Below are 18,426 nucleotides of genomic sequence, written 5' to 3'. Positions count from 1 at the left end.
ATAAGCTAACAGCCGCAGAAAGGCCGTCCGCAGGAGTGACATCCGGAATCCACAGCAGACGCGTCATACAAAGACGGAAATGACGCTAGAAGTCCTGGCGGAAGGGCCAATAGACTAGTCGTGTGCGGGCGGAAACGCCAGCAAGAAATAGACCTGTTTTGGACGTTATTTTTAACATTTCAACTTGTATTGGTGGCGGTTTTATTCACATATGTGGGCTAATGTATTTACTCTAAGACTAGCCAGGTTTTGAGTCCCGATTCATATTATGAAGGGGGCGGGAACCGGACATTGAGGCTAATTGCTCCTTAATCATTCCCTAGCAGTGGGGTATAAAGGTACAGACCCCATAACCAAACACTACTCGATTGAAGAAGTCCAGTAACCGGACAAAACGCGTTGGAAACTCCTGACTCCACCTTCCATGAACTTACTTTTCCATTTCCAGATAAGCCATTCCCGTTTTATCCCTCTCCCTTTTTTATATATTTATTATTACCCTTGTTTTTATGCTGTTTTAAACACCTGTCAGTGGTATAGTTATTGTTGTATGTTGGTTGCCTCATGTGTCTGAGGCATTGCTTGTAATTAAAACTATATATTTTATGATATCACTATGATATCACTATCTATTAAGTTATTGTGATTTTAATATTTGACATTGGTGTTACTTGCATATATATATATATATATATATGATTGCATGTATATGTGTATATATACATATCTGTATTTTCGCAATTTTTGCACCCACACAGCACATTGTGCGCTTTATTTTAGTTTTGCTATTTACACATTTACCTTTACCAAGCTGACACCCATCACATTGAGGAGTGCTGTGTTTCAACATACTGTTTGTTTGTATTCTGAAATATTAATTACCTGAATAACGGGTCACTTTAAATCGTGAAGGGACTTTTGACTCTGTTTGGCGCTACAATCCCCTATATACATATACATATATATATATATACATACACACACACATATATATATATATATCTACATATATTATATACACATACTGACATCTGCTGCCTAATTTTCAGTATTCAGTCCAATGGATATGTTAAGCTTAAGCAAATGGGCATAAGAAAATAACTGGGGATAAAATGGAAATTAAATGAAGTAAAAGTACACTGTCACTTATCTTACCACACACTGTCCATGGTGCAGGCTGCTGAAGTCAGTGTCACTCTGCTGCGGTGGCAGCATCATGGGTGAGGAGGGTGTCTGCAGGGAGCAGACAGTGCCTGCAGCTTGTTGCTGCTTGAAGTTGTGCGGAGCTCTCTGCCCGGCGGCAGTTCAATTTGTGCTCGTTGCCAGGCTGCTATTCCTGCTCCTCTCAGGGAGACCATGGCCGCGGCGGCAGGAAGGAAGTCAGGGAGGAATATCATTACGCACGACACTGCGCCCTTCCGTTCTAACATAGGCCCTGATTCAGACCCACTCGCAAGCGGCTGTCCGCTCGCAAGTGGGTCGATGTTGTGCACTGCGCATGCGCACGACGGCGGGAGCTCCGTCGTGTGCATGCGCCAGACGCGACGAGCGAAGGACTTTCCTTCGCTCGTTGTGTCTGATCAAAGGGGGCGTGCTGTCGATGTTGATTGACAGCACGCCCCCTTTGGTGGGCGTGCCGGGGGCGTGCCTCCCTGACGGGGGCGTTCCCAAGGGAACACCTACCGTCAGAAGCCGGCCCACTGACATCACTAGTGATGTCAGTGGGAGTGATTTTGGCTCTGACAGAGCCAAAATCACTCCGGGTCTTGCGGTTGAAAAACTCAACCGCAGGCTCCGGCTCGCAGTGGCGATGGTCGCGATGGTCAAGACCATCGCGGCCATCAAACAGCACACTCGTATAGGCTGTGGGTGGTGACCCACAGCTATACGAGCGTCCAGGAGGACGCTCCATAATTATGGAGGGCGGCCCTCATTCAGAGCGTGCGCTCTGCTCAGAGCGTACGGCTCTGAATGAGGGCCATAGTTTCTAAATAACAATTAGGCACCATGGCCCTGTTTCCCCCCCCCTGGACCCTCTGAACATTGGGGCCGGAACAGGTGTACCCTTTGTGCCCCCGTCGCCGGGCCTGCAATCCAACAAGGTGCAAATTGCTGTTTTTTTTCTTCGAATTTGCATTGCGAATTAATTTTGCAATCCAATTAGCAACTCACATTGAACCAGTCAGAGTAGACTTGAATATTTATTTCCGGGTAAGAGATGGCAGGGAAAATCTTTATTTTAAGGTTAAAATGTCGGAGCACCTGGCAGAACCAGTTGGACTCCCCCCCCTCAATGACTAATTAGGCATTTCAAAGTTTCCAATTAGCTTAATTAGTCCAATAATTACATGTCATTTTCTGGGGTTAAAAAAAATGGCCTCAAATTACCCCAAAATCTACTTTTGCATTAGCTCAGACAACCCAAATTTAATGGCAGTATTTTTTTTTTATTTGAAAATGAATTGCGCTTTATCAATTATTTACCCAAAAATCACTTTTTTTTTGCATTTTTCATTTAATTCGTTTGAGATTAAACAGAAAAAGTTTACTATTTATAATTTAAAAAAAAAGAACAAATCAGCCATTTGACACCATTTAAAAACCTTCAGTACTTTCCTTGTGTCTACTATCAGCCTTCTATATGGTCCTGCTATCAAAACTATATATTTTGGGGGGTCAAGAATGGTCTCCCCACTTATTCATGCACTTCTCTCACATCGCATTTGGCAGTCAATTCCCAAACCCCAGCTGCAAGTACTGCGAATAGGCATTTTCATTTCGGAGAATTCTCAGGTGCGCGCATTCATGCAAAGTCTGCGAGTTTCGTGAAACAACTCGTAACTCGCATCTAATTGTCTAATTGGATTGACCCCTTTGTGTGACACTCAGAATTCATTTATTATTATTATTAGAAACATAAATAGCGTGTGTGTGTGTGTGTCCTGGAAACTCAGTATGACCTTTGAAACCTAATGTCATCATTAGCTATTAAACTGTCAAGTGATGAGTCATATGCACAACAAATGTCCGGGAAATACAATGCCTCTGACGAATGAATGAGATGAGATTGTGCTTCGCAAAAATGTCTGCCAAAGGAGCACTTTATCTAGGGACACGCAGACAATGTCACAAGAACCGGAAGTAGCTGTTCACGGTCCAAAGACAAACTCCTGCTCCAGGAGTATCACATTGCGTGTGAGAAAAGAAGCTTCAATCGCCCACATACTATATCCAGTATTTTAGAAATAAAGTTTTTCTTTCTATTATAATAAAATCACCTTTGAGCAGTAGACACTAAACATACATTTAATGTCTCCACTCATGGAAAGCTTAGTTTAGTATTGCGGCCATTTTGCTGAAGACCAAAAACTACAAAACCTTATGGAATTGACGACGACAAAATGAATCGTGCAGCGGGTACACAGGAATTAGATAGGTTTCTCTGATTCTAGGGGAATAGGGTGCGGGGGAGGGGGTGCTGTGCATAGGCTTGTGCTGCTCTCTATGAACGTCATCAACGGTGCGCCGAGCTGTGTGACAGAAGGAAAAGTCGGGATATCAGTTACTAGCTTGCCATGGGCACGGCTGTGCTGAGAGGTGTCGTGTGACTGAGATGTGCCCGGGGAGGAGCGGTCCCTAGTCTGCAAACAGGAACTCCTTCTAGGATGGGAATCTTATTCGCCAAGATATGGAGGCTGTTCAGCCACCAGGGTAAGAGATCCATGCCCTGCACTCACAACAGCTGGATGATAAAGTCCTTTCCACTTCATAGAAGATTAGGCACCCTGTAGTGGGACAGCTGTCATGACACTACAAGTCCCAGCATGCCTTACCAGCTGCACTATAGTCAAATAGCCAGTGGCTTCAGTTCCTTCCTACCTTTTATTTAGTGTTATTCTGTACAATGCAGGGCTGTATCTGGTAATGTGTGCCTCTAACATATACAAGCCCATTGGAATAAGCGCTTGTCCACACAGCGGTGATTGTTGGTGCCACGGTGCTCTATGACTGGCTGCATGTGGCCCTATTGCTGGGTGCAGTCATACCTCTGTTGTGATCGCTGTAATAGGGGCAGTTTAGTTTTACTGACAACTACAATTAAGCATATTAAAATGCATAAAAGGGGATTTGAATGCAGGTAAAAATTATGTTGCCTAGGGATCCTATGGCTTTGAATGATTTATTTATTTATTACCAGTTATTTATATAGAGCACACACATTCTGCAGCGCTTTACAGAGAATATTTGGCCATTCACATCAGTCCCTGCCACAGTGGAGCTTACGATCTATATTCCCTACCACATGTACAGACGCACATACTAGGGTTAATTTTTTTGGGGGGAGCCAGTTAACCTACCAGTATATTTTTGGAATGTGGGAGGAAACCGGAGGAAACCCACGCAAGCACAGGGAGAATATACAAACTCCACACAGTTAGGACCTCAGTGCTGTGAGGCAGTAATGCTAACCGTCTGTGCTGCTATGATACTGCATGAGTCTGCATTATACTTGAAATAAATAATTCAAAATGAATGTATTTCAATGGATATGCCGCAGTCTTGATACATGTCATCTGTGACATGCGCTAACAAGTCCTGGCGTTACCAGTATCCCCAACATGTTCACTGTCTCACCTGTCAACACTGAGTCAGTATGTAATACCGGCGGCTGTTTAGCCTAAACCTAACCCTCCCGGGGGATGACTATCCATAACCTCCGCCCACCCCCCCCAAAGCCCAACCCCGCTACACTCCCTAAACTTAACCCTCCCCCCCCCCCCGATGCTGCTAAGGACGCCCGGACTTACCTCGTTCGGGCTGTCGTCCTTCGGCGTTCTGGCATCGGGATTCAGATAGGCGTCTGTATTTTGACACCTATGAAGTCCCCCATCGGGCTTCTCGTGGCGGGATATAGACCGGCGGCATTTAGTCCGCCGGTCTATAAACTGCATCCCGTCAAGACTGCTCCTCTGCTGCAGGAGTACAGCAGCATTATGTGTGACAAGGAATCATGCTTTATGTTCTGTAAAGATAACGATAAAGCTTCTTTAGGAAGAGTAATAGGATCAGAACAATAACATCTCTATGACATGAATAAGACATCTAATGTAGGAAGCTACGTCCTAGTGGAAATGTAGATGTGCACAAGTATTAAATGTGATTCTAACCTATCTACTTGTGAGTTATGCACTGTTGCCTGAAAACCATATTTACAATAGATTGGATGGATTCTTGTGAGCTCATACAAAGCATTGCCGTCTGCAGTTTAGAATGTGGCCTATTTCTGGCATGTTACCAGTACAACATATTTTATTGTGAAGACACATTGATGACCCATCACTAAAACTCAATTATATCAGATATATATTTGAACTAGTGCTAAAATGAATTATTGCTACCAAGAAGTACATTTCCAATTGTGTTTTCAACCATTAAGCAGCAGACACATCACCTTATCTCGTAGAGCAAAGTTTCCCGAACTCCGCCATTACAGTCCAGGTTTTAATGGTATCCATGCTTAGTGTTCACTCTGGCGCGAGGCAGGGCGCCGGAGCTAGAGAGGGCACGTTCGTGCGTGCGCCTTTGTGGTCATCGAAAAGGGGGCGTGTCTATAAGACGCGTCCCCTTTTTGTCACTCTTGGGGGCGTGCCCGGCACTTACGGACACGCCGGGCAGCCCCCAAGCCCTGCAGACAGGGAGAATAGATGCCAGGCGCATGCGTCTGTTCTCCGGCGGTGACCGGGTCACCGCACATTTCTTCACCCGCGGGACACTGCGACCCGCGGGTGAAGACAGTTCCCGCAGACTGTTAGGGCAGGGCGCTTTTTGCCCTCCTTCTGGAGGGCAGGGCGCTTTTTGCCTTCCAGAAAGAGGGCAGGGCGCCGCGCCCCGCTAAAACAGCTTAGCGGGAACGCTACATGCTTAGGCGTAGGATGCCGGTGGTGACTTAATTAGCACCTCAATCAATTTAATTTAACCATCTGGACTCAAACATGGATATCCTTAAAACCTGGACTGTAATGGTGGAGTTTGGGAAACTCTGTCTTAACGACAACAAAAAACTATGGGCATTTATTACATTTCTGTCTCCACCACATCAACACATTTCCTTTTCAGTTAGAATAGGAATCACATGTACTGTACTATAAGGTGCTACAGTTATATGTAATTTCTCTTAGAAATGTCTTCAGCAGTCCTCATTACTCTATAGCTCTCCGTAAATAAAACTCACAAGGACACGGATTTACAGGCTAATGAAACAACGACTTCTTCGATAATCTAAGGCATTATTGATGAGGTCTTAAAGGATGAGTAAATTGACTGACATGTTTTTGGGCTGAGAGACTAATTATGTTTGTTCTTTTTTTTTTTTTTAATATATATATATATATATTGAAGTAAAGGTGCGTACACACGGTACAATATCTATGAACGATATAGCGTTCATTTTTATGCAGTGAACAACCAACGATGCGCGTTCCCACATTAACAATATCTATGATCGTCCGTACAGGCAGGCCAACTTTGCCTGAGATGTGGCAGGATGACTTCACTGAAAGATCTCTTTGAAATAAATCTTTGATAGATATCTTTCAAGTCGTTGGTGGTGCAGATCGTACCGTGTGTATTCAGCTTTACTATTGTCAAGTTGAATTTACTGAAATATACATATTAATTATTACTCCTAATATTTGACTGTTTTATAGGTGTACATGCATTCCTTTATGTGACTGAAACATTAGTAACGTCACAGTTTTTAACTGAAAGCTTTTTGTAGTTTATTTCATCTTTGTGTTACCTGTGTTCTCTAGCATGGAAACATTGGTGTAGCGCCTTGCTGCCCCCCTGGTCGGTGTGGCGCCTTGCTGCCCCCCTGGTCGGTGTGGCGCCTTGCTGGTCCCCCTGGTCGGTGTGGCGCCTTGCTGGTCCCCCTGGTCGGTGTGGCGCCTTGCTGGTCCCCCTGGTCGGTGTGGCGCCTTGCTGGTCCCCCTGGTCGGTGTGGCGCCTTGCTGGTCCCCCTGGTCGGTGTGGCGCCTTGCTGGTCCCCCTGGTCGGTGTGGCGCCTTGCTGCCCCCCTGGTCGGTGTGGCGCCTTGCTGGTCCCCCTGGTCGGTGTGGCGCCTTGCTGGTCCCCCTGGTCGGTGTGGCACCTTGCTGGTCCCCCTGGTCGGTGTGGCACCTTGCTGGTCCCCCTGGTCGGTGTGGCACCTTGCTGGTCCCCCTGGTCGGTGTAGCGCCTTGCTGCCCCCCTGGTCGGTGTAGCGCCTTGCTGCCCCCCTGGTCGGTGTAGCGCCTTGCTGATGTTGCTGAATGTAATATAACTAGTCTTTGGCACGATGCCAAGGTGTATCCAGGCCTCCTTATTGTGAAATGTTTGCAACATTCTCGTTATTTGCCAAATATTTACATTACAGCTATCTGGTATGTGTGTGTGTGTGTGTGTGTATGTATGTATATATATATATATATATATGTTTCACCCATTGATGGTGCCACAACAAGACTTTACTTGCTTGAACGGGTAAAATTAGTTCAATTTAATAGTGGAATTGTCTTTGCAGCTTTGTTAAAAGGTCCCTATGGAGACAGAAGTGTGTGTAATGCTGCAAAGCAGGATGCGCCACTCCCGGGGTTGTGGCCATCCAATGTAGCAACATATTCCCCTTTCCCCCTGTAGCAAAACATTTCCTCACCGCTGCAGCAACGCTATCCTGTCCCCATAGCAACACATCCTCCTGCTCTTCCACTCTCTTCTCTCCATTTGACTCCCAATACTCCCAATACTGTAGTGGTGCCATGAAACAGATGCTGTCCTGAGGCTCTTGGGGAGTAATTGTGCTCCCTGTGTCATTACATATTTTATTTTTTGCACATTGTTTTTTTACCATTCATATACACACAGAGGGGGTGATTCAGAGATGGACGCATGGAAGCCGTCGGGTGTAAGTGTCCGATGGTTGCCCTCTGCACATGCGTCCGAGCCGCACTGCACACGCAGCCCGATGTTTACCACACACAGATACAGCTCGAAAATGAGTTCAGATCCATGCAATTTCACTGGGCGTTTCTGAGTGGTAATTTGGGGGGTGGCTGTCAGACGCAGATGTGTGGGGGTCAGCGACTGCATCTAAAGCTGCACTGATATTGGCGGCCATGTTCAGTCGGCATATGTCTGATGGTTTGGCTAATGGTGCGCCGATAGTGCATCTTTGTATGCACATCGGCGGAATCGTGCCGCAGCCGGTGGATCTCTCAATAGGGCGCCCTTCATCCATATCATTAGAATAAAGACACAGGAGTGGCTCGGCAAGAGGCAGTCACTACTGCAGTAACGTCCGCCTCTGAATCACCCCCACAATGTGGTCGCTGCTGAATGTCCTACATACACCAGCATATATGTATACCAGTGTTCATTCTAGCACCCTGACCTGCCACAACCTGTGCCAGTTCCTCTTTCCTGTCTGGGGTGTCGCTTTCTGCTCTGGTGCTTCTAGCGCACTCTGGTCTGTATCTCAGTTTGTTGCATCATCTGAGTGTGCTAGAAGCACCAGAGCAGAGAGCGACACCCCAGGTAGGAAAGAGGAACTGCACGAGTGGTGACAGGTGTAGGGTGCTAGAATGAACACACTAGTCCAATGGTTTTTGTTGTGCACATTTGTAAATGCATTTCTATAATCCTGTATTTCAGAACACAAAGTCATTATTGTGGGACTGGATAATGCCGGAAAAACAACAATATTATACCAGTTGTAAGTACAGGCATTTACACTTTACATGTTTATGTTTATTCTGGGGATAAAAAATAAGGCAGTTGAGGGAATTTATTGTTGTAGTTATTAATATTTTCCGGTAAGAGTTCTACATAAGTTTTATAGATGGGAGAAAATATTGTGTTGCATGAAGATTAGCTGAAAACATGGTATTCGTATTCTGCTCTCAGTATAATTCCACCCCAAACTAGAAACGTACTTTGAGTGACGCTTCTAATGATTGTATATAAAATGTAGGTGCTCTTTGTCGACGCAGTCATTTTGTAGATCTAACAATAAATAGAAAATTACAGCGCTGATATAGGGTAATAATCTTAATAGATCTAATTAAACCAGATGAAGTGCAATCAATTAAAAGAATATAAAGAATTTTAATAATATATAAAAAAACATACATATAAAAAACAAGTATAGGCCAATCTGTATTTTAGCTACCCTTGCATGAAATACTTGTATTCAGGTGGATAAAAGTGTCAATGTCTTATTGGTCTATGACTCCTTTAAAGTGACAGTGGAAAGAATATTAGAGATTCCAATTGGATTAGTCTCTACTAACTCACGATGTGTAGGGATCCAGAGAATATCAAAGCGACATCACGCTTGTTGGAGTGTCCCTTGGAGTGGTGAAGCACAAATATAGTCCAAAGGATTCCTTTAGAAGCCACTGTGAATGTCCATCTGTCGTATGGTGATTGCCCAGACAAAAAATTGAATGGTCCACGGAGTCTGTTCTGAGATATAGCTGACAACAATGGAAATGTGTCCAGAAGAATCTTCTTCATGTAGAGGGGTGCTCAATCTTCTAACGCGTTTCGCTGGGTAACCCCCAGCTTTATCTTTATCTGTTTTATATATTATTAAAATTCTTTATATTCTTTTAATTGATTGCACTTCATCTGGTTTAATTAGATCTATTAAGATTATTACCCTATATCAGCGCTGTAATTTTCTATTTATTGTTTGTACTCCTTTTACTGAGTGTGACTACACTCATCCTTTGCAGCTGCCGTGGAAATAGGGCCCACCTGAGTGCCTGTTGTGAAGTTTTCTTCACATTATTTTCTCCATCTTGTAGATCTAAGTAATATTTGCAGCCAATCAATCCGGTAAGAGCGTCGGACATCACTGTGTCTCGTCGTGACGCAATGGTTACTCCGGACTGGCTGCATTCTAATATTTGGTTGGCCAGTGAATTCCCACATCCACTGTGTGAAGATAGTAGTTATGCTGGGTACACATTAGACGATATGTCATCTGATCCAGCGGATCGGACCAACATATCGGGCACATCGTCTAGTGTGTACACGCTATGTCGCTAACAGTGTGCCTTCCCGCGGGTCATCAGCGACATCGGCCCTACGTTAGAGAGGGCCATGTTGCCCGCATCGACAAGTGTGCATGCAATTGACGTTGCTGGGTCCTGTCGCTGTGGAGGTCAGGCTGGGTACACATAGTTTACTCCCTACCCAGCGCCGGATCTAAAGTGAACACTAGAGGGGGTCATTTAAAGACAGAGTAACAATTGGGAAGTTGCAGATCTGGGAAATAACTGCTGACTGAGCTGGTGTTTATGTGTCTGTCTGTTCCAGTTCCATGAATGAAGTGGTGCACACATCCCCAACAATTGGTAGTAATGTGGAGGAGATTGTGGTGAATAATACTCGATTTCTAATGTGGGATATTGGCGGCCAAGAGTCTCTCCGTTCATCATGGAATACCTATTACACAAACACAGAGGCAAGTGTAAATGAAAGAGTTTTTGAATGAAGACAGAATGGGAATTCTGGTGGAGACCATTACTCAGACTCTGTGAATTGAGGTCAATTTTTGTTCTTTAGGTCTTTTGCTTTAGTTAAACTAAAGTTGCATGAAATGAATGAGTTACTTACTGCATTCATGAGCATAAGTACACAAAGCGGGTTTATAGGAACAAAGGTGTACAAGAGGAAGATGTACTTGTGGGAGGATGGTTTTTGGACACATCAGACATCCTGTCTGCCATTCTGTACGGACACGGGGGGCTCCAAGAGCCTGAAATGGTTGATATACCATTACAGTATTATGCACTTTGCTGTATAGCCATTGTACACTAACTATGATGTTCTGCTAAGGTATTGCAGCATGGGGATGTAGTCCAAAGGTCAACTATAACAATGTCAACAGTTATGATATCAACATTGTTAAAATGTCGGACGGCAACTGGTTGACATTCTCAGAATCTCGACAAGTGAAATGTTAACATTGTCAGAATGTCAAAGTTATGGTTGGGAGATTAGGGGTAGGCACTAGACGGACAGGTTAGGGTTAGGCTATGTGGGGGGAGGTTAGGGTTAGGCTATGTGGGGGGAGGTTAGGGTTAGGCTATGTGGGGGGAGGTTAGGGTTAGGCTATGTGGGGGGAGGTTAGGGTTAGGCTATGTGGGGGGAGGTTAGGGTTAGGCTATGGGGGGAGGTTAGGGTTAGGCTATGGGGGGGAGGTTAGGCTATGGCGGGGGGAGGTTAGGGTTAGGCTATGGCGGGGGGAGGTTAGGGTTAGGCTATGGCGGGGGGAGGTTAGGGTTAGGCTATGGCGGGGGGAGGTTAGGGTTAGGCTATGGCGGGGGGAGGTTAGGGTTAGGCTATGGCGGGGGGAGGTTAGGGTTAGGCTATGGCGGGGGGAGGTTAGGGTTAGGCTATGGCGGGGGGAGGTTAGGGTTAGGCTATGGCGGGGGGAGGTTAGGGTTAGGTTATGGCGGGGGGAGGTTAGGGTTAGGCTATGGCGGGGGGAGGTTAGGGTTAGGCTATGGCGGGGGGAGGTTAGGGTTAGGCTATGGCGGGGGGAGGTTAGGGTTAGGCTATGTGGGGGGAGGTTAGGGTTAGGCTATGTGGGGGGAGGTTAGGGTTAGGCTATGTGGGGGGAGGTTAGGGTTAGGCTATGTGGGGGGAGGTTAGGGCCGGCTATGGGGGTGGAGGTTAGGGGTAGGCACTAGAGGGAGAGGTTAGGCACTAGAGGGAGAGGTTAGGCACTAGAGGGAGAGGTTAGGGTTAGGCTGTAGTGTGGAGGTTAGGGTGAGGCTATGGGGATATATTAGGGTCAGGCTATGGTGGGGAGATTTGGGTAGGTAACTAGAGGGGGGAGGTTAGGGTTAGGCACTAGAGGAAGGGGTTAAGGATAGCAGAGATATACTTACCGAAACGTCGGAGTATTGGAGCTCTCGTGACTACCGGGACCTGGAAGACTACCCTGGAGCCGCTGCAGCCGCCAGGAGGTAAGTCACCGCAAATGATTTCCACTATGTCTAGGTTCTTCCATGATTCATAGTTCTGCTTTTCTGGTGTGCTGTGTATGTTGGTTAGTTGAGGGGCCTTATATATTTTCACTTTCATTCACGTGTTACAGTAATTGTCCTGAGTTGATTGCAGTTTTTATTGCTGTTTATTTGCCTGTCTTAAAACTTGCCCTCTCCATCTCCTTCTCCAGTTTGTAATAGTTGTGGTGGACAGCACAGACAGAGAGCGGATCTCCGTGACCAGAGAGGAGCTGTATAAAATGCTATCACATGAGGTGAGATATGTCTGTATATCCAGTTTTGCAGACTAAAATGTAGTTTATGTTGAGCAGACTTATATGTACCTTACATTGGGACCAGCTACCGCTGCATTGCTATATGGGTTTAACATGAGGACAAAATCATGTGTCTTAGTCACAGCACAGTAAGCTATTTTCATGAATCACTTTGGTTATTGCGACCCCGTATCCATCAAGAATATTCATCCGGGGCTGACTATTAGGGATAGACGATTTATACAAGTCCTAAGTAGTTTAAAAATGTTTAAAGTTCACGTTCACGCATAGAATACAATAAAAATTTTATTTCTTATGGTAAACTCTGTATAAAAAAATACATTTTTTTTTTTTTTTCATAAAATCGTGTTGTTTAAGTTGTAAATGAATGTACATTTTTTTTACATCAAGAACAATTTCTGAGCGGTTTTTGGAAAAAATATTATCCCGTTAAGAGTTGGTGTAATAACGTGGGAGCAGTCTGGTGTTTTCCTTAGCATCCACCTTCTCCATATGATAAGATTGCGTTGGGCAGTAATGCACCAGTGGTGAACTTTGCCATGTAGTCTTGTCTTCTAGAGAGTCCTGATGATGTCTCAGTGGTCCCCAGAGAGAGGGTAGGAAAGAGAGATCGTAGCGTGCACCAGTATTGGATATATCAGATTTAAATAATTCTCTTAGAATTTTACTTGCCCTGTTGTGAGCGAGACTGCGCCTTGGATATTTATTTATAACACGATGTCTGTCCATCGGTGTGATAATGCTTAAATGGTGGTAGATTGAATAAAAGATAATTTAGCCCAAATGCAAAAGGCTTATTTTAATTGTAGAGTGAGCACTACCAAACTTATTAATTAAATAAGTTTATATTTCAATAGTAAAGAATAAAAACAGTAACAAATATTATAAAATGTCTGTGATCTAACAAAATGGACATAATTCCCAAATGTAAACATTATTATTGTTGTTATTATTAACTTTATTTATAAGGTGCCACAAGATGTTCACACAACCATATAGTGAAAACAAAATGACATACTACTTGCAAAAATACAAAGGATAACCATAATACAAATAAACCACCAATGAGGGCAGTGGGGCAGGATGAAGAAATTCACAAAGGCTTGAGAAGCAAGCAATGATGGATCACACAAGGGAGAGAAGGGAGCAAGCAATGATGGATCACACAAGGGAGAGAAGGGAGCAAGCAATGATGGATCACACAAGGGGGAGAAGGGAGCAAGCAATGATGGATCACACAAGGGGGAGATGGGAGCAAGCAAGGATGGATCACACAAGGGGGAGAAGGGAGCAAGCAATGATGGATCACACAAGGGGGAGATGGGAGCAAGCAATGATGGATCACACAAGGGGGGAGAAGGGAGCAAGCAATGATGGATCACACAAGGGGGAGATGGGAGCAAGCAATGATGGATCACACAAGGGGGAGAAGGGAGCAAGCAGTGATGGATCACACAAGGGGGAGATGGGAGCAATGATGGATCACACAAGGGGGAGAAGGGAGCAAGCAATGATGGATCACACAAGGGAGAGATGGGAGCAAGTAATGATGGATCACACAAGGGGGAGATGGGAGCTAGCAAGGATGGATCACACAAGGGGGAGATGGGGGCAAGCAAGGATGGATCACACAAGGGGGAGAAGGGAGCAAGCAATGATGGATCACACAAGGGGGAGAAGGAAGGAAGCAAGCAAGCAATGATGGATCACACAAGGGGGAGATGGGAGCAAGCAATGATGGATCACAAGGGGGAGAAGGGAGCAAGCAATGATGGATCACACAAGGGGGAGAAGGGAGCAAGCAATGATGGATCACAAGGGGGAGATGGGAGCAAGCAATGATGGATCACACAAGGGGGAGATGGGAGCAAGCAATGATGGATCACACAAGGGGGAGATGGGAGCAAGCAATGATGGATCACACAAGGGGGAGAAGGGAGCAAGCAGTGATGGATCACACAAGGGGGAGATGGGAGCAATGATGGATCACACAAGGGGGAGAAGGGAGCAAGCAATGATGGATCACACAAGGGAGAGATGGGAGCAAGCAATGATGGATCACACAAGGGGGAGATGGGAGCAAGCAAGGATGGATCACACAAGGGGGAGATGGGGGCAAGCAAGGATGGATCACACAAGGGGGAGAAGGAAGCAAGCAAGCAATGATGGATCATACAAGGGGGAGATGGGAGCAAGCAAGGATGGATCACACAAGGGGGAGATGGGGGCAAGCAATGATGGATCACACAAGGGGGAGAAGGGAGCAAGCAATGATGGATCACACAAGGGGGAGATGGGAGCAAGCAATGATGGATCACACAAGGGGGAGATGGGAGCAAGCAATGATGGATCACACAAGGGGGAGAAGGGAGCAAGCAGTGATGGATCACACAAGGGGGAGATGGGAGCAATGATGGATCACACAAGGGGGAGAAGGGAGCAAGCAATGATGGATCACACAAGGGAGAGATGGGAGCAAGCAATGATGGATCACACAAGGGGGAGATGGGAGCAAGCAAGGATGGATCACACAAGGGTTGAGATGGGGGCAAGCAAGGATGGATCACACAAGGGGGAGAAGGAAGCAAGCAAGCAATGATGGATCATACAAGGGGGAGATGGGAGCAAGCAAGGATGGATCACACAAGGGGAGATGGGAGCAAGCAATGATGGATCACACAAGGGGGAGAAGGGAGCAAGCAATGAGCCTGTACCCACAAAGTAGGCAGGCAGCCAGGATCAGAGTCACCGGAGGAAAGAATGGAGACAGGGAACAGATACACATAGGTGACAGGGATAGTGCTAGGAGGAGAGGGTCCAGCCCACGAGGGTTTGCAAGCTGTGGGGGAAGGGGGAACTAATAGGATGTATTGGGAGAGAAGGTAGGTGGATGGTCAGAGGTACTGAGTAGAGAGTTATGATGTCTGACAAGCTTGTGTGTAACTTGAGGGTGCGTTTGAACACGTGGAGGCTGCCCGTTATTCTGATAGAGTGAGGGAGTGAGTTCCAGAACAGTGAGGCAATACAAGAGTCTTGGATGCGGGATGAAAGGAGGTGAGGCAGCGGTCAGTAAGGGGGCAGGTACGGTAGGGAGAGTGGACAGAAATGTAGGATGGAGAGGAGCGATTGATGGCTTTATATGTTAGGGTGAGGAGTCTAAACTGTATTCTGTTGTGGATGAGGAGTCAGGGAAGCAATTGGAAAAGGGGAGAGGCCGACACAAATGGGGAGAGAGATAAACGTAAATAATGGTGTAAAAGTATTCGCTAAAAATGTCAGAATATATAAAAGTGACTTGCAGTAAGTCTCAGACTTCTCCAAGCAAAAAAAGGTCATGGCGCAGTACCAAAAAATGCCTGGTATGATAGCCAATAACTTCCTGCTCACATCTAATCCTGGGTTCAGCTGAGCAAATAGGCTGTTCCCATTCTCTTATTCTCTCCTAGCCAGCAGTCTTACAGTGGTAGCAGTTACTGTATGAAGGAAGAAAGGTGCTTTACTGATATGTTTTGAATTGAAGGACTTGAAGAAAGCCGGACTGCTGGTCTTTGCAAACAAACAAGATGTGAAAGAGTGCATGACTGTAGCCGAAATCTCCCAGTACTTGAAATTAACATCGGTAAAAGATCATCAGTGGCACATACAGGCGTGCTGTGCTCTCACTGGGGAAGGGTGAGTATACGTCTTCTATGTACACTACAATGTGGCACACACAGGTAAAGGAATAGTAATACAAGAAAGAAATATTGCATTATGCACAATAGGATTACTAGTTAAGGTTGTTCCTTACTAGTGAGCCTATCTGAGATTGACAGTGCTTATTCTATCTGCTTGGGAGGGCCAGCTCTGTATGAAGCTACTGGTCTCAATGTTAAATGATAAACATGACCTTAAATGTAGGAAAACAACTTTATTTCATGCTTATTTATCACGCTTCTACTATTTGTTTTCAATATCTAGACTGTGTCAAGGACTTGAGTGGATGATGTCAAGGCTTAAATCCAGATGACCTCTGAGACATGTGAAGAGACATTAGACCTCAAACATACTGTATTTATGAATCCCTGGACTGCTGCACACTTAGGACAAGTATTTATCAGCGTTGTGTTCCACTGGTTTCATCAGCAAGAAAACACCGGAAAACCTTGATGATTCTGTGACGACCTCTTCGGAGGGTTTCTATGGAAAGCTGTGATTGCTCTGGCTGCTCTTTTTAGCCCTCTCCCAGGGAAGGTCAGAGGAGGGAGAAGGGAGATGACATTTTAAAGACTTTTTATAATGTAATTTTACTAAATTGATCCTGTAGGAGTTGAATGCGGCCTGAGCTGGTGGCACCGAGCAGAAGAATCAACAACACAGATGACGGCTGAGCAGTATTTTTAAAACCCCACTGGCAGGACTAGCTTCTGTACATACCTTGGTATCTCCTGTGTGTACGCATGCCCCTATGTTGTACTTGTATGTGGAAAAATTGCCTCGACGACCGTGAAGAGACTTGCACAGTTCTGATATGTAACAGTTATGTGTCACTTTTGTTTCAGGCAGTGTTTGTTTTTGTTTTACCTTTTGCACATTCCTTGGCGTATGCTGATTTGCATGTTATAATGCTCTTCTGAACACTTATTTGTTTTCTTTTGACTCCCCTGCTCTTGTCCAGAAAAACTTACTAACATAAGTTTGACCATGGGATAATAAAGTAGAAAAGGGGAAGTCCTCTCGTCATTCCTGTACATTACTTGTCTTTTTTTTTATAGAGAACTGAAGGATAAAAGCACAAGTGGTGAATCTATAGTGTTTTTTTTTCCCCTTGAAAACCCTTGGACCTGCCCCCCAAACTTTATTCCTGCCATGTTCCCCTTCACTCTGCCTCCTTTAAGGCCCCATAAATCTGGCGGGCGATTACCCGATCGGACCGCAACCGTCGGTTGATGATCGCTGATCCGTCGTAAATCTGTGAAATTCTTAATGTTAAAAATCCCCGATTTGCTGATCCCCATCGTATTTTGGTCTCCCCCTCACTCTTTCTCCACCTCTTTCATAATCTGCCTCTTTCCTACCACCTTCTTTCTCCCCCCTCCACCCCACTCTCTGCTTCTTTCCCACTTTGTAAATTATTGTATTGGAATCCAACAATTTGTTGTACTGAGAAGGATCCTGAAGCTTCCATGTGATGGGGCCTCTGATTGGCAACGCTGAGACACCTCCAGAGGAGGGAAATCGGATGCAGTGGCTGTAAATGAAAGCCAGCTGCTGATTGGAAGAGCTTTTAGGTGCCCACTTTCATTTTCAGTCTCTGCCCAGCTGTCTGCTGGTTTGTAAAGTTGAGCTTTAGCAGTCTGGGCTAATATGCATGTACAGTACTGGGACCTTTTTCTGTGCAATAAATGGGAAGGACACATCCCAAAATAATACAGCGGTACAGGGATATTTTGTATTTATTGGGTATATACATGATATCCATTAACATTTCCTAAGTAACAGAGTCTCATTTAACCCACCATCTTTTATTGGCAAGTATCACCAGCCTTTCCAATGGGGTTCATCTCTGTAATGAGTAATCAAAACACAGAAAGAATAAAGCTGTTGGATCAGCCTGGAATATTATGTATTGTCAAACTCCTTCTAAACACTTACTAAAGGCAGAGCCTCATTGTACTTTCTTCTTCCTGTGTGTTTCATGAATGCTTTTAGATCATCTACACACAGTGGTCAACCCTTGGATATAACCCACAATTGCTCTGTGAACAGCATTGCATGTAATGCTCACAATGAAGCTGAGATGTCTTGTATTGAAGGGCAATGAAAATAAACCTTAATAAATAACATAGGAACGTAAAGCAAAGTTGTTTAACAATACAGCTCTGTTCACATAGGCAGCAGAGGTTCCCAAACATGGTCTTCAAGGCTCCCCAACAGTTCAGGTTTTAGAGATATCCATGGTTGAGCACAGGTGACTTAATTAGTATCTCAGTCAACTTGATTTAATCACCTGTGCTCAGCCATGGATGTCTCTAAAACCTGAGCTGTTAGGGATCAATGAGGACCGCGTTTGGGAACCTCTGACAGAGAGAGTTAAGCTGGGTACACACCTG

The 18,426-nt window shown here is 45.1% G+C and overlaps 1 protein-coding gene across 1 annotated transcript; it reads left to right on the top strand.

Moving 5' to 3' along the window:
* The first annotated feature begins 3,486 nt into the window (after positions 1-3,486).
* Positions 3,487-17,064, top strand: ARL5A (ARF like GTPase 5A). The gene is made up of 6 exons (XM_088461995.1): positions 3,487-3,711; positions 8,689-8,749; positions 10,360-10,507; positions 12,230-12,313; positions 15,855-16,006; positions 16,295-17,064. Exons 1-6 carry the CDS (start codon positions 3,666-3,668, stop codon positions 16,341-16,343), a joined length of 540 nt encoding a protein of 179 aa, XP_088318121.1. The 5' UTR covers positions 3,487-3,665; the 3' UTR covers positions 16,344-17,064.
* The last annotated feature ends 1,362 nt before the right edge of the window (positions 17,065-18,426 follow it).

The sequence above is a fragment of the Taudactylus pleione genome, unplaced genomic scaffold (genome assembly GCF_031769625.1).
Source record: "Taudactylus pleione unplaced genomic scaffold, aTauple2 ptg001137l, whole genome shotgun sequence".
Classification (NCBI taxonomy): Eukaryota; Metazoa; Chordata; class Amphibia; order Anura; family Myobatrachidae; genus Taudactylus; species Taudactylus pleione.
This window is presented reverse-complemented; position numbering and strand designations above follow the sequence as displayed.